The 13,703-nt window shown below is 37.8% G+C and overlaps 1 protein-coding gene across 1 annotated transcript; it reads right to left on the minus strand.

Moving 5' to 3' along the window:
* Window positions 1–10,031: 10,031 nt before the first annotated feature.
* On the minus strand, window positions 10,032–11,228 carry HBB (hemoglobin, beta). Its single transcript, NM_001164018.1, has 3 exons — window positions 11,137–11,228; window positions 10,786–11,008; window positions 10,032–10,160 (listed from the first exon to the last, which is right to left on the minus strand). Exons 1-3 carry the CDS (start codon window positions 11,226–11,228, stop codon window positions 10,032–10,034), a joined length of 444 nt encoding a protein of 147 aa, NP_001157490.1.
* Window positions 11,229–13,703: the final 2,475 nt, after the last annotated feature.

Raw genomic sequence — 13,703 nt, forward strand, 5'->3', positions numbered from 1 at the left:
TTAACAATGTTTTCTGAACGTTTCCCAATCTTGACATTACATTTGTTATGCTGCTAATGATTAAAAGAAGCAAAAACCAGAAGAGAATCTTTGAGAATTTGGATGGTAGGAGGCAAAATCTAGTGATACAAGAGAAAAGTTTCTATGCACATAGTTTGTTCCTGTAATAAAACCATCTTTAGTTTAAATAATTTTGCACAATCCTGCCTACAAAGAATACTCAGCTAAATGAATCATCATCAAGTTATAGAACCTGGACCACCTAATACTGTTAGTCTTTCACCTCCATTCTCAGGCCCTTCTTTGGACCTCCTGGATTATCCACATTCTGCCTGCCCCACTCCACAATTTTGTATTGATGCTCATGCAGGCACATGCAGTCCACTTTCTTTCAGACTGTTTGCATGACTCTTCTTTCCACTTTACTCTATGTCTTCATCTATCAGCTAATACCAGTCCTCATTTCATCTAGACCTATAGGACCTCTGCTCTTCCATGCTCTCTATGTGAAAACTCCTTAACACTCAGATCAATATCAAAGGCAAGAGCTCATTCAGAGGATGAATGAAGTTTCACCAAGGCACACTTTTAACTTCCTTCTGATCATGGAGGTTTGAAGGATTCCCATTTATGTATACGGAAGGACATCTTGTATCCATCTCCATTCTGTATTTAGATGAAGATTATTTGCATATTAATTAATTTACTTATTTTTTTTTTCCTTGGTACTCTAGCTTTGTGAATAAGCAAATTCTTCTGACTATTCACCAGAATAGAGCAGCAATAGCTATTGTTCTCATATCATTAGCTTGAAGTCTGGCACTGCTGACAGAGAAAGTCAGCCATTTGGTGTAGAATTACTGTATACTTAAAAAAAAAATCTATATTATTCAGGAAGACTTAAATTTCTGGCCCTAAGGCATTTGCATGTCTTTTCGCTGGAACTTGCTCCCAGAATCATGATCTGTAGTACAGTAACAATCTCTATAATATTCTCATCATTTATTTCTGATAAGATATATTTACTTGGTTGTATTCTCAACAGTAGGATATGATATATTTACTTTATATAATGTTTGCTTCTTGGTATGATATTTACTTGGTTGCATTCTCTACAGTCTGCAAGTTATGTGGAACTTTTAATCGCAATGTGCTGAATGCAACCTCAGGTTTCAATTTGGTGAGGGTTACATGTTTCCAACTAAATGAGCCCAAGGATCAAGAGGAAGCAATTTCCAGAGGGAACGGAAAGTAACAACTTTGTAGTGGTTATCTACACTGAAATCTATGGGTACATCTTTTGGGTGATGTCTCCTACCTCTTAACAAGTTGGTGCCTATTATTAATGACAATTCAACCCAGGAAGGGTGAGTAATAGTAATGAGCCCACCTGTAGCATTAGGGTTTGTTCACCCAATCTCCCTGATTAGTAAGAATCTTCAGTTGTGTAAATTAATAGGCAGACTCTGAAAATCTTCTGTTTCACCTGAAAGCAAAAAACATGGGCTCATCTTAGCATTCAAAATAAATGGGTACAGGCTTCATAGGTGTGTATATAGCATAGACTAAGCAGGAATTATCTGAGCCCACATTTTATAAAGGTGACTTTAACCTGTTAGCAAGGACATGTTTTTCTTGTACCTTCAACTGTTCCCTATCCCAATCCTCTTAGACAATTCAGCTGTCTAAGCCAAGACAGCAAGGGATATTTCTAGGTCGTATGCCACATGCTAAGTAGCGTATAGAGTTTAATTATTGGTTTCATATTTAAAGTCATTTCTTCCCTCAGGGTTCCCACTAGAGCCACTTCAATTTGATCCAAGCTTATAATACTTTTCCATTGTCATTTCTTGAGCAATTGATTAGGCTTCGATAGGTTGTGGGTATGCTGGCTGTCTCCTTTCCAGCAGAACTGATGAAATGTTGAATTGGCCGGCCATGCCTGGCTAGAGTCGCTGCACATACCATGATCCTCAACTAAGGAAGCTATCATCCACAAAACTCCCTTAGTGAGACTGCCGCATTTACATCTTCCTCCTAGTTCTCCATGTAGGTCTGAAGCTATATTTTAAAGCTTGGGAGATAGAACACATTTGCTCCAACTTCCTCAAGAGTACATACTATTTCTCATTTCTCATTTGTCTCTACTTCAGCAATTTTGATTTACTTTTTTTTTTTTATTTTAAAGATTTTACTTTTCCTTTTTCTCCCCAAAGCCCCCTGGTACATAGCTGTGTATTTTTAGTTGTGGGTTCCCCCAGCTGGGGCATGTGGGACACCGCCTCAGCATGGCCTGACGAGCGGTGCCATGTTCACGCCCAGGATTCGAACCAGCGAAACCCTGGGCCGCAAAGCAGTGCGCACGAACTTAACCACTCGGCCATGGAGCCAGGCCCCTTGATTGACTGACATATTGCATTGTAACTCCAGATTCCATCCTAACTACTGAAACTGCTCTCATTATGGCCGCAAATAAATTTGTAACTGTTGAAGTTAATGTACACATTCTGGACTAATTCTTGTATCTTACTTGTCCTCTCTGCTGTATCTGACTCTTGTAGACTACTATTGCCTTACTCGAATGTTCACCTCCCTTTGATTCCATGGAACCACATCAAAATTCTCAGAATGATAGCATTAATTATAGATATCATTTTTAAAGTGTAGATTATGCATTGAACTTTAATACTAGGAGGAAACCCAGAGAACTTCAACATTTAAAAATATGGTTTTTTTTACATAACCAGGAGGATTGTAAGATAGTAGAAATATACATACACATGTGTATAATAAACTTAACAAAGTGGGCAAAGCAGGCAACACGCCAGCAGTAGTCTCAGCATTAAGTCACATGGAAGGGAGCTTTGGCCACGGGAAGAAATAAAATTAAACAGTAGAGCAAAATAGAGGCTTGGCTTTTACCAGTCATTTTACTGATGGATATCATGGAAAAGTGGTGAGGTAGTCTTGTAGATATCTTGTGAAAACAGAGAATAAAGAAAATCTTGAATGATTATTGTTGAAAGAAAAGATAACGCAGCCGGCATGTGAAAAAAGACTGCTGTGAAACCCATGAACTTCTAATCTTCCCTGCTCCAACTCATGCAGGCACCAGACTATAACACTTGGATAGCATGCCAATTATATTGCAGTGTTTTTTAAAGTCATTAAGTGCTATTTTTAATCAGAAAAGAGTTTACTTTCACCTCCCTTTTTTTTTCTATTCCGAAGTTATGTCCTACTATTTTATCGTCTCATTTTATCAGGTATCTATTACCGACAATCTTTCCTTTAATGTGATTCTTAGAGAAAGCTTAGTCTATGGTCTTATTTTTATCTTTCTGAACAGTCCTATCTCCATGCTTTCAGCTATCACATACATATATGCTGATGACTCCCACATTCTTTCTTCTGAGCACAAGCATCCTGCAGGCCTCTCAGATTCATCACATGCAAAAGTGATCTCATACTTTTTCCGTCACACACATTCCATTTTTTTTCACTTCCTTGTCCTATAAGTGACTGCCATCCTCAAGCAAAAAATCTGCCAGTGCTCTATTTCTTTCACGTCCTTGCTCCTTGTTACTGTTTCATGACCAGCTCCCAATGAGCTGTCCCCTGTGTTCTGTGGTTATGCTGCTCCTCTTCATCGTACTGCAAAGCCTACATTCTGGTACGTATCGTCTCATGTATAGATCATTTCAAAATCCTGTTTTATGCTAAAAAGAGAAAAAAATAAACAATATTAAAATTGGATGCATCATTCATTGTTGTCATAAGTTAATACTTGTTGGTTATATGCGATTAGGAAAATGTGGAAATTATTATAAGTAGACAAAACACTTGCAATCCTATCACGGTAGACTTTGCTGCTGTTTGAAACTTTTCATTTTTCTTTGCTGCTTTTATTGCCTCCTGTATTAGAATGTTTCCCATGTGAAAAATGTGCATCCACTCCTGATTGACCTGGTTTAGCTATGTGACTTTTTTTAGCCAGAGAAGTATGATTCCATGTGACATATGCAACATTCTGGCATAAGCTATAAGAGCCACTGTGTGTTTCTGCCAGCTCTCTTTTTCTCTTCCCTCTGCCATAAGAAAGGCATATCTCAAATAGGAATCAATCCTCCAGTCTGGGTCAAGAACTGATAAGACAGATAGAACAGAGTCTTAACCAACTTGCGGCTACAGGTATCAAGGTAAGCTACAAATAAACCTGTACTTTGCAAGCTACTATGATTTAAGATTTTTAATTTCCTCTGCTTTGCGTAGCAAAACTTACTAATACCCGCTTTTCAAGATATCATGACTATCAATAATGTACTTATGTCTTTTTTCTAATATCTTAATGCAATGAATGTTAGCTTTAAAAGTGACTGTCATATGTGTATGTATCTTATATACATGCATAAGTGTATGTATATGTATGGATAACATGTGCACACATATATACACTCATTTAATATATATATATGCTTTTCTAACCTATTTTTTACTTTATTGTGAACATGATGTCCACAAGTAACATATGCTTCAAGAATGTTATTTTTAATAGTTTTACAAATTTCCATAAAAGTTGTGTTATGTTTGTTTTACAGTCCTTATTGAGTTTCAGATTATTTTAAGTAGCTCACTAATTTTAAATAATGCAGACGTACACATATTTCTATATTTTTTTCATATGATAAATTCCTAGAACTGAAATTGCTTGGTAAAAAGGTTAGCATCATGTGTTACATGTGCTCAAAAAATGTTAACTGTTGCTAGGATCCTAGCAGCAATGTATGAGAATGGCTGACCGCCCACCATCATCTCTGACAACATGGAGCATTATGCATATGAGATGATAATGTACACCAGAACATATCCTCTTTAAAAATACACTTCAAAATAACTGACCAAGTTAAAAACGTCCACAGTTTACTAGCAATTGCTATTTCTGATTTACTATACTTGCATGCCTTTTTAAAAGGTTTTCTGTTTATTTTTATTTCTTTTTGCATTGAACGAGAAATTTGCATTTTGGAATTTTAACCATTTCTCTGTCACACATCTTATAAATGTACTTTCTTTGCCATTTTCCTCTATCTTTTACTCATGGGATTTTATTTTTAACATAGAGAACTTTTAAAATATTTTTCTTGTCAAAAGAAAATGAATGAATGCAATATGTAATTATCAGTGTTTCTTCACTGCTTGGAGTAATAATAATATGAAATTTAGGGCCTAAAACTGTACAAAATATTTACGATATGTGAAAAAGATAAATAAGAAAGTGGAGAAATGGAGATAAAATGTTCTAAGTCCATTGTATTATCTTGGGAATGGGTAAAATAATAAACAAATGTTTGTGTCTGAGAAATCAATGATGCAACTGTAACCATTGAGAGGCACCTTTTCTTGTGTTTTATTTGTGTGATATATTTTACAAAAATGGTCAAAAACTTCCAAAATGACATAAAGGAAAATCTAGATAAATGGAAACACATGCTGTCTTCATTGACAGTACTACTCAATATAGTAAAGGTTTCTATTCTCCCCAAACGTGTCTCTAAATTCAAGGATATTGCACTCAGATCACCAGCTAAATTGTTCAAAGAAATTGTCGTTTAGAATACAGATCCATTCTTAATTTCCATGAAAGAATAATTTAGAGAGAGCGCATTAGCTGTTTAGACATCCTGCAGAATTATTATTAAAAAATAATGAAATATTAGCAAAAACTACGATACTGGTGGAAGAGTCAACAAACAGAGCAATGGAACATAGAACAAGTTCAGAATAGAGCCACATTATCTGTAGGACCCTGAGTAGTGACAAGGGTGACATCAGGAAGCAAAAGATTAGATTGATTAGTAGATGACATTTGGAAAAACCATCCACTATTTGAAGAAAAGCAAAGCTGTATTCCTATCACCCTTCATATGCAAAACATAATTTCAAGTAGAGTACAAACCTAAAAGTTAAAGTACATTGACAACAAAATGTAGAGGGGAAAACCTTTGTGTTTAAATATCAGAGAAAGAAATCTTAAACCAGTTCTCCAGGTACAAAGAATGAGAGAGTAATTAAGCATCTCAGCTTAGTAGGTGAGATGCTTGAATTGAAAGATACCACAGAGTTAATCTAGAGATGGCAATCTACAAAAGCTTTTCACATTTAAAATCAATTAAAAAGTAATCTTGAAATTTATCAAAAGATAGGACAACAATTAAAACTTCAAAAAATATATATGTAGGTAATTCACACACAGAGAAGACTGAATTGCCTGGAAGTGAATTAAATAATCTTTAAATAAAGTAGTAATTAGATAAATTCTAACTTTAAAAAGATGTGATGTCACTTTGTACTGATAATAACAAAACATTAGAAAGTTGAATAAAATTAAGTGTTGAATAAGAAATGCTAATAGGAATATAAACTATATACACAATTCTTGAAAGCTGTCTGCCAATATTTGTGAATTAAGTATTAGTAAATTTTATGACCAAGCAATGCCATCCATGTTTATACAACCCAGGCTATTTGGGTTCCCTATAAATATTCCTATAAAAGAGTGCATGGAAAGATGTTCATTTTATTGATGTTCACATTGGTGAAAATGGGAGGCAATTTCACTGTTCGTCACAAAAGGAATGGCTAAGTGAAATGTAATAAATGGATGTTGTTTTCGCAGCTGTGAGAAACAATCAGGGGTTTCCATGTAATAAATTGAGTGAGAAAAGGAAACAAAAATGAGATTTTATAGGAAAATACAATTTGTGTAAATTAAAATGCATAAAATCATCATGTATTTTACAAGAGTACGTGAACAGTTTTTAAGTACATAAAAAGGGATAATGTAAAAATGAAGGATAGAGGGGAAAATATAAAATAAAACATTTTCGGAGTGGTGTTGAAAATCTGCTACAAAGTAAAGAGTATAATGAACTCAACTCTGTGCTTGAATTTCAAAATCAGCATCATCATCATCATCAAGACAGAAAGGTAGTAGTAATCTAAACAATCTTTCTGTTTGGATATGAGAGTACAAAATAGACACCCCTCCTGTTGGTCCAGCATCTGAACAAGTTGAAAAATATATCAAACTTATGCAGAGGAAAAATTGTTAGTCCACACAGTGGTCAAGCCTGCTCTACTTCTTTCGTTGATTCCATAAGCCTTTAAATACTGCTTTTTCATTTGCCAGTTCTAATTGGGTTTATCTTGCTTATTACCTTATGGTCTTTGGCACAACCGCCTACTGTATGCCAGGTGTGTCAGTTGTCGTTGGATTGCCTCTCAAATCCAAATGCACTCAATTGCCTATTCTATTGTGATAGAGGCAGACCCTGTTAAAAGTTCTCCTTTTCCAGTTGGCACAATGTTAAGCTTTGTCAGTAGGGTGTGCTAGAGAGGCACTGGAGGAGGAAAAGGATTGTCTTCCCAGTTCTGGTGTGATCTAGGATCCTGCAATAATCTCTGTCTCTCCAGCACCAGACCATGGCAACGTGCTCAGCTTCTGCACTGCCAGGTTCTAGTAGCACACGTGGCTTTGCAGCAGAGTGCTGCCAGTGCGGCACCTCTGTGAATGGCTCCTTCTGACATCCTCTCGGGTGCCTGTGTAGTAGAGAGCTGTTCCTTTGGAATTTCCCCATGACTCACTTCTCCTGTCACATCCTCAGGCAGTTTCATAGATCTGAGGTGAAGTTCCTTCACATGGGTGGCTTCCCCTGACATCCCAGGGAGCAGATTCTCAATAAATGCTGCTGACATGGCACCTCCCAGTGGATGACTTCTCATGCAACTCCCTTTGGGGAGTTTTGCAGCTTCAAAAATTGTTCAGCCTTCCATCAAATCTTTGGCATGCTGCCTCTCAAGTGGTTTAGACGTCAGTCCCAAGAAAAAGACCTTTCTCTCAGATTATTCCTTAATTGATTGTTTTATTCCAGCACTAAGAGAAGTGACTGCTCTCTACATCTTCTACTCGTGTATTTTCAGTCCTCTTTACTCCTTATGGACTAATCTTCCATTTCTTCCATCTCTGGTTACAGTTAATTTATGTGTATAAAGATAAGTTTATCTTTACAAATTTCTGTGTGACTTCAGTCTTTTAACTGGATCCTAACTGATACACTCAGCTGAGTTTTTCCAATAATCCACAAATAACACAGATTCCTGTATATAAGAGGTTAGGGTACATGGATGGTAGTGGCCAAAGATCGTATTTCTGACTAAAGTTTTTTCTTTAATTAGACAACTCTTTCAGGCATCATCATCAATATTAATGACACCACTTCCACCTTTATTATTCATAATAATTATAACAAAAACACTATTTAGATTACATTTGCTGAGCATGCGTCAGGCATTGTGAAGTACCATATGTTGCAATAAACTTTTTTGTACTCTTTAACTCTTTTAGTCTTTACAGTCACACCGCAAGAAAGCTGTATATCTTTGGGTACTTTACAGGCAAGAAAAACAAGGTGGAGGAAACATAAGTGATTTTCACAAGGTCGGAGCTAATAAGTGGTAAGTTTGTTTTCAATCCAGGGCCTGATTTCAAAGCGTATGTTCTAACGTGCTATATTATCCCATCTCACTTGTAAATCCTTAGAACAAGCATCTCATGCGTAATGGCTGAATTGTATTTCCCTGTTTATGGATTTTTAATTTTAAATATGTCCTCCACAGTGTTCAAAAATGCTCATATTCTATTCTATTCTATTCTATTCTGTTCTGTTCTGTTCTGTTCTATTCTATTCTATTCTATTCTATCCTATCCTTTCCAATCCTATTCTATCTGATTCCCTTGCAGGTAGTTTTGCTTCAATTGCCTTTCCTACCTACTTGGAATTCTCAGAATACCAAACACATTATTCATCAGCAGTTTGGCAGATGCTATTTCCCTTTCTGTTTTGCATTTTTCTTTTTCCTTCTCTTTCTGACAAGTATATGCTTATCTTTATCATTCGTTTCATATGGAAGGCTTCACCCTCTGAACTCATAGAGCCTTATAGTGGCTTGTTAGATACATTACTTTCAGATCTTCCTAACTAGATTCAGAATTGGGGTGCAGGAGGAGACAAGCACCGCTTGAAATTCATATCGTATTTTCAGAATCTAGAATCCACTCAAGTGGCTGTTGAATGAGAAAGTGAAATTAGGATGTGTTGCTCATGGTAACACTATGCTAGTGACTACAAAGGCAGAGAATCCAGCAGAGGCAGGATAAGGAAGAGAGCAGATTTCCAATCACTTTCTGAATGTGAATGCTAAAGCCTCCTGAGGAGAATGGGCTCTCATTTGTTGTAAGCCCATGAAACAATTATAAAACAGCAGTGAATATCAAGCCACAGAAAACCCTTTTCTACATTCCCCTCAGTCCTATACTTATCACAATATTAGCAGCCCCTTCCTTCCGGTGCGGACTGTGAAAGGCTCAAGGAAGAGGCAGCAAGACTACCTCCCCTTGCTTTTCCTCCTTCAAGCAGATCTCTATAAGGTAACAGGGAACTAGGGTATCAGTGATGGCATTAGGGCAATGGGGACAGTAAAACATGTAAAGGAAATCTTGGAGAAGCAGGGGTGCCTTTAGGCAGAAGAACTTAGTCGGCTTAGTGCTATGAGGGCAACCGAAGAGAGAGAAGACATTTATAGGGCAAGCTATTTAAAATAAATAAAAGCATAGCAAAAATCTAACCCCCAAATCAAGCCTGAATTTGAATCCTTTTTGGAGGGAAAATAAAAATAGGCACCAGTGTCTGTTTCCTACATATGTTAACTATTTACAACCTCTTTTTTTATCGAGTCCGAGATATATAGTTGGTCTGACGTAGCTACTCATTTCTTTATGACTTAAATGCTTTACCCTCCCATGTGCCCATCTGAGTGAGAGACGCAGAAATAATTGAATACACCAGTGCAATGAAAATACATGTTGTTTATTAGGCAGAAGCCAGGATCTCAAAGCCTTTCATAACATCCCCACGTTTAATTGTTGGACTTTGGGCACAAAGAGGCCTTTCTCGGAAAGCATGAAAGGGAGCTCAGTGGTATTTGTGGGCCAGTGCATTGGCCACACCAGCCACCACCTTTTGATAGGAAGCCTGCAACTCTGGGGTGAAATCCTTGCCAAAGTGGCGAGCCAGCACAACAACCAGCACGTTGCCCAGGAGCTGTGGGGAAGAGAAAAAAGAGGGGGCATGGTTAGCAGAGGGAAGCAGCTTGGGCTCAGAATATTCCAATCTTATCCAAAGCTGTGCCCTAGAATATAAGCAGGAAAATAGCTGAATCTTGGATGTTACTATTTATGTGAATCCGCTAATAACAACCTGAATTTATACTTAAAAATGTCTCTCCCTTTCTGCCTTAACCCAGAACTTGTTATGTTATTCTTTAGAACCATGAAAGGAAGCAATAATACATGTTATCCTTTTTGCTTTGAAAGAAAGAGTTAGAGACAAGGGAAAGAAAGTATTAGATGAATTTTTTTTTTAAAAAGAAAGTAGATTCAAAGAAGAAAGTTGTTTTTAATTAAACACTCAAAAAATTTAATTAAAAATACAATGAGAAGATATTGCAGAGACCAAAAAGAGGAAAACAAGAATGAACCAGCAGAAACAAGGGTTTTGAGCAAAGAAAATAAAAGAACTTAAATGTTCCTCCGGAGTCCGCAGTGATGCAACCACAACATCTCTTCACATTCTGAACTGCAGCCTGACTTTCATGTCCTCTCCTCATTACATGAGCTTGACCAAAAAGAGGAAGGCAAAGGAGAAATTGAGGGTCACAGAGACTCACCCTGAAGTTCTCAGGATCCACGTGCAGCTTGTCACAGTGCAGCTCACTCAGCGCAGCAAAGGTGCCCTTGAGGTTGTCAAGATGATGCACGCCCTCACCAAAGGAGTGTAGCACTTTCTTGCCGTGGGCCTTCACCTTGGGGTTGCCCATCACAGCACCAGGATTGGACAGATCCCCAAAGGAGTCAAAGAACCTCTGAGTCCATGGGTAGACAACCAGCAGCCTAAGAGGTTTTAAACAGCACAAGAGACAGAGGCAGTCAGTACCTGTCAGAAACCCAGGAGACGGTCGTATATTCACATACCCAGCTTCTACGACTCTCCTTAAGCTGCTTGTATCCTGGATACTAACCTGCCCAGGGCTTCACCACCAACTTCTTCCTCATTCACCTTGTCCCACAGGGCCAAGACAGCTGCCTTCTCTTCACCACTCAGTTGCACCATGGTGTCTGGTTGTGTGGTTGCTAGAGAACACGGTTGTGTCAGAAGCAAGTGTAAGCAGTAGCTGGCCCTGCTCTTCTTTTTATGCCCAACCCTGGTTTATGCCCTCCCTTCTCCTGTGAGCAGATTGGCCAAAGCCAGGGTGTGGTTCTCCAGGGTGAGGCCTGAGAGATGACAGCCATACCTGTCCTAGGCATTTCTAGCAGTGTCTTATAAGTCTGACTTCGGAACCTCAGCTCTCTCTCTAGGTGTCTCCAGATCCCATCCCAGCCGTAGAAATGCTATTATAATTGTCCTCCTCAGCAAATTTACTTGCACGTAGTTTTAGAATCACAGCCTGGTAAGCTTTGAGAGATTGCATCCTCAATTTTTGTATTACACAGATGAAGAATCTGAGGTCCAGCAAATGGAAAAGATTTACCTGCTGTGGTAAGTAACTTAGGAGTCTATGGATGGATCTCCTCCTGAGTCTTCAGAATATGCAAAATAGTTACAAAGACATCATGAATGAGACCTCCTCCCCTCTTCTAAGTATATCTTCCTTCTCTTGGTTTGGATTAAACCCTCCTGGTAAGAAAACAAATATTCATACATTTTTTCCTTAATTTAGTCATATGACCAAATAAATGATGACTGAAAAATAGAATAAATATCTATCAAGACTTGTCTGTGAAATAATTACTCTATTAGGTTTTGGGGAAAACAGAGTGATCTCTCAATGAAGTAAGAAATACCTATAGGTGAAAAGTAGTTACAACCCAAATTGTTAGGAATCCTAAAGAAAGCAATGTTTTCAAAGAGTAACCAGGGATGTGAAACTTACTTCTTCCTGGACTGATCTGGGAAAGTGTCTGGGAGAACAGAGAAGCTTCTCTGTGACTAAAAAGGAGAGATAGGAAAGTGGAAAAATATTCCAGTCTTGTCCCAGATTATTTTTTTTTCCTCCCAGGCTACTAAGAATGCTGTTTGTATAATCATTTCTTTGACTCAAATTCATCACTCATAATCTCATTTTCTCTCTATATTTTTGGTATTTTTGTTTATTTGTTTAAACCCTCCTGTATTAAAATTTACACTTCTATCTCTACGGTTTTTCCAACATTCCTCTTTATCCCCCTGTGTAATCAATTCTGTTAACTTCAGGTGTAGAGTTCTGCTCCTTGCCACTGAAATATGCAATGAAAAGAGCAAAAGCAGCAAGCATTTCAGAGTTCAGCATAGGATCTCAGATTTCCCTGAGGGCGCTAATAGTTATTTTCCCAACTTTCCGTCATCTCCACCTCCTGCATCATCCCCCTTCCTGAGTTCCCACTATGTTTCACTAGGGAAATGACCATGCATTTTCTACTTACCGTGTTTCTCCTACCCTAGAGTCTTCTCCTGACTCAAGCCCCCTGATGTCTAGAACCATCTTCCTCTCTCTCTTGCCATCACCGGCAACAAATACTTAACAGAAGTCTCTCATCCTGTCAGCAGTAAGAGTCTGAAACGTTAACCACAAAAACCTTTTTAGGTGAACCAGAAGAAAAGGACTTCTCTGTTTCTAAAGAAAATCATAAAATTCCCACTTCCACTGCTTCATTCTCCAAAACGCTTTCTCCATCATTGCTGGATAAATAAAAATTCCTCACCCTGTTTACTTGTAACAAGCCACGTGAAGTACTTGTGAAAAAACTTAGTCTAATTATTCTCAGACATGTAGGAAAGGCTTGGTTCTTTTCTGCCGCCTGGAGATTATATCAGAATTATATGCCCCTAAAAGATCACATGGGCAAAATAGACAGAATTTAAATATTTTCCATTTATATTCATTCTTCTTTAAAATCCTGAAGCAAAGAGGGTCTTACTATTGGTCTATCTCTGGGAAAAGATTTTTCAAGTTGGCTTCTAGGAAAAGAGGCCTTTCAAATGTTTTAAATGTTAAAAAAAAAAAAAAAAAGATTTCGCTTGACCTTTAGAGTCTGAGTTTCATTTTATTAAGTTTAAACCGCTATTAGCCTTATCATTATTTTACATTCCGACTGTTTTCAAGACCCCATTTCACACCCCTGATATCAGAGGGCAGGCATATGCATATAAAAGCAGGTCTACTGGGGAAGTTTGCACATGTCTTTTGCAGGAACTCTGTGTCATGGCAAATTCCCAGACCTTACTAAATGGTATAGAATACATTTATAATTTCCTGCAAAGAGTCAAATTGTCAGGGCTACATATGCCATTTTGATTGACAGAAATTAGCATCTACTTAAAGACTTGCTCTGCCATTTCTTGTGATCAGAAGTTGTTCCCCTGAAGTCCTCTGTTGAGTCTTGTTAAACCTCTTTTGCCATGAATGACCCAGGCACCAGTATTTTGTATTGGCAACTGCTGCAACTACCCTCATCCCGGCTTCACGACAGGAGCTGCTGTTCTCTCTTACTGTTGCTCCTTAGCATGACTGAAGAATGAAACAGACTTTTCCTTCTATTTCCCATGACC

This window comes from Equus caballus, chromosome 7, assembly GCF_041296265.1.
Source record: "Equus caballus isolate H_3958 breed thoroughbred chromosome 7, TB-T2T, whole genome shotgun sequence".
Taxonomy (NCBI): domain Eukaryota; kingdom Metazoa; phylum Chordata; class Mammalia; order Perissodactyla; family Equidae; genus Equus; species Equus caballus.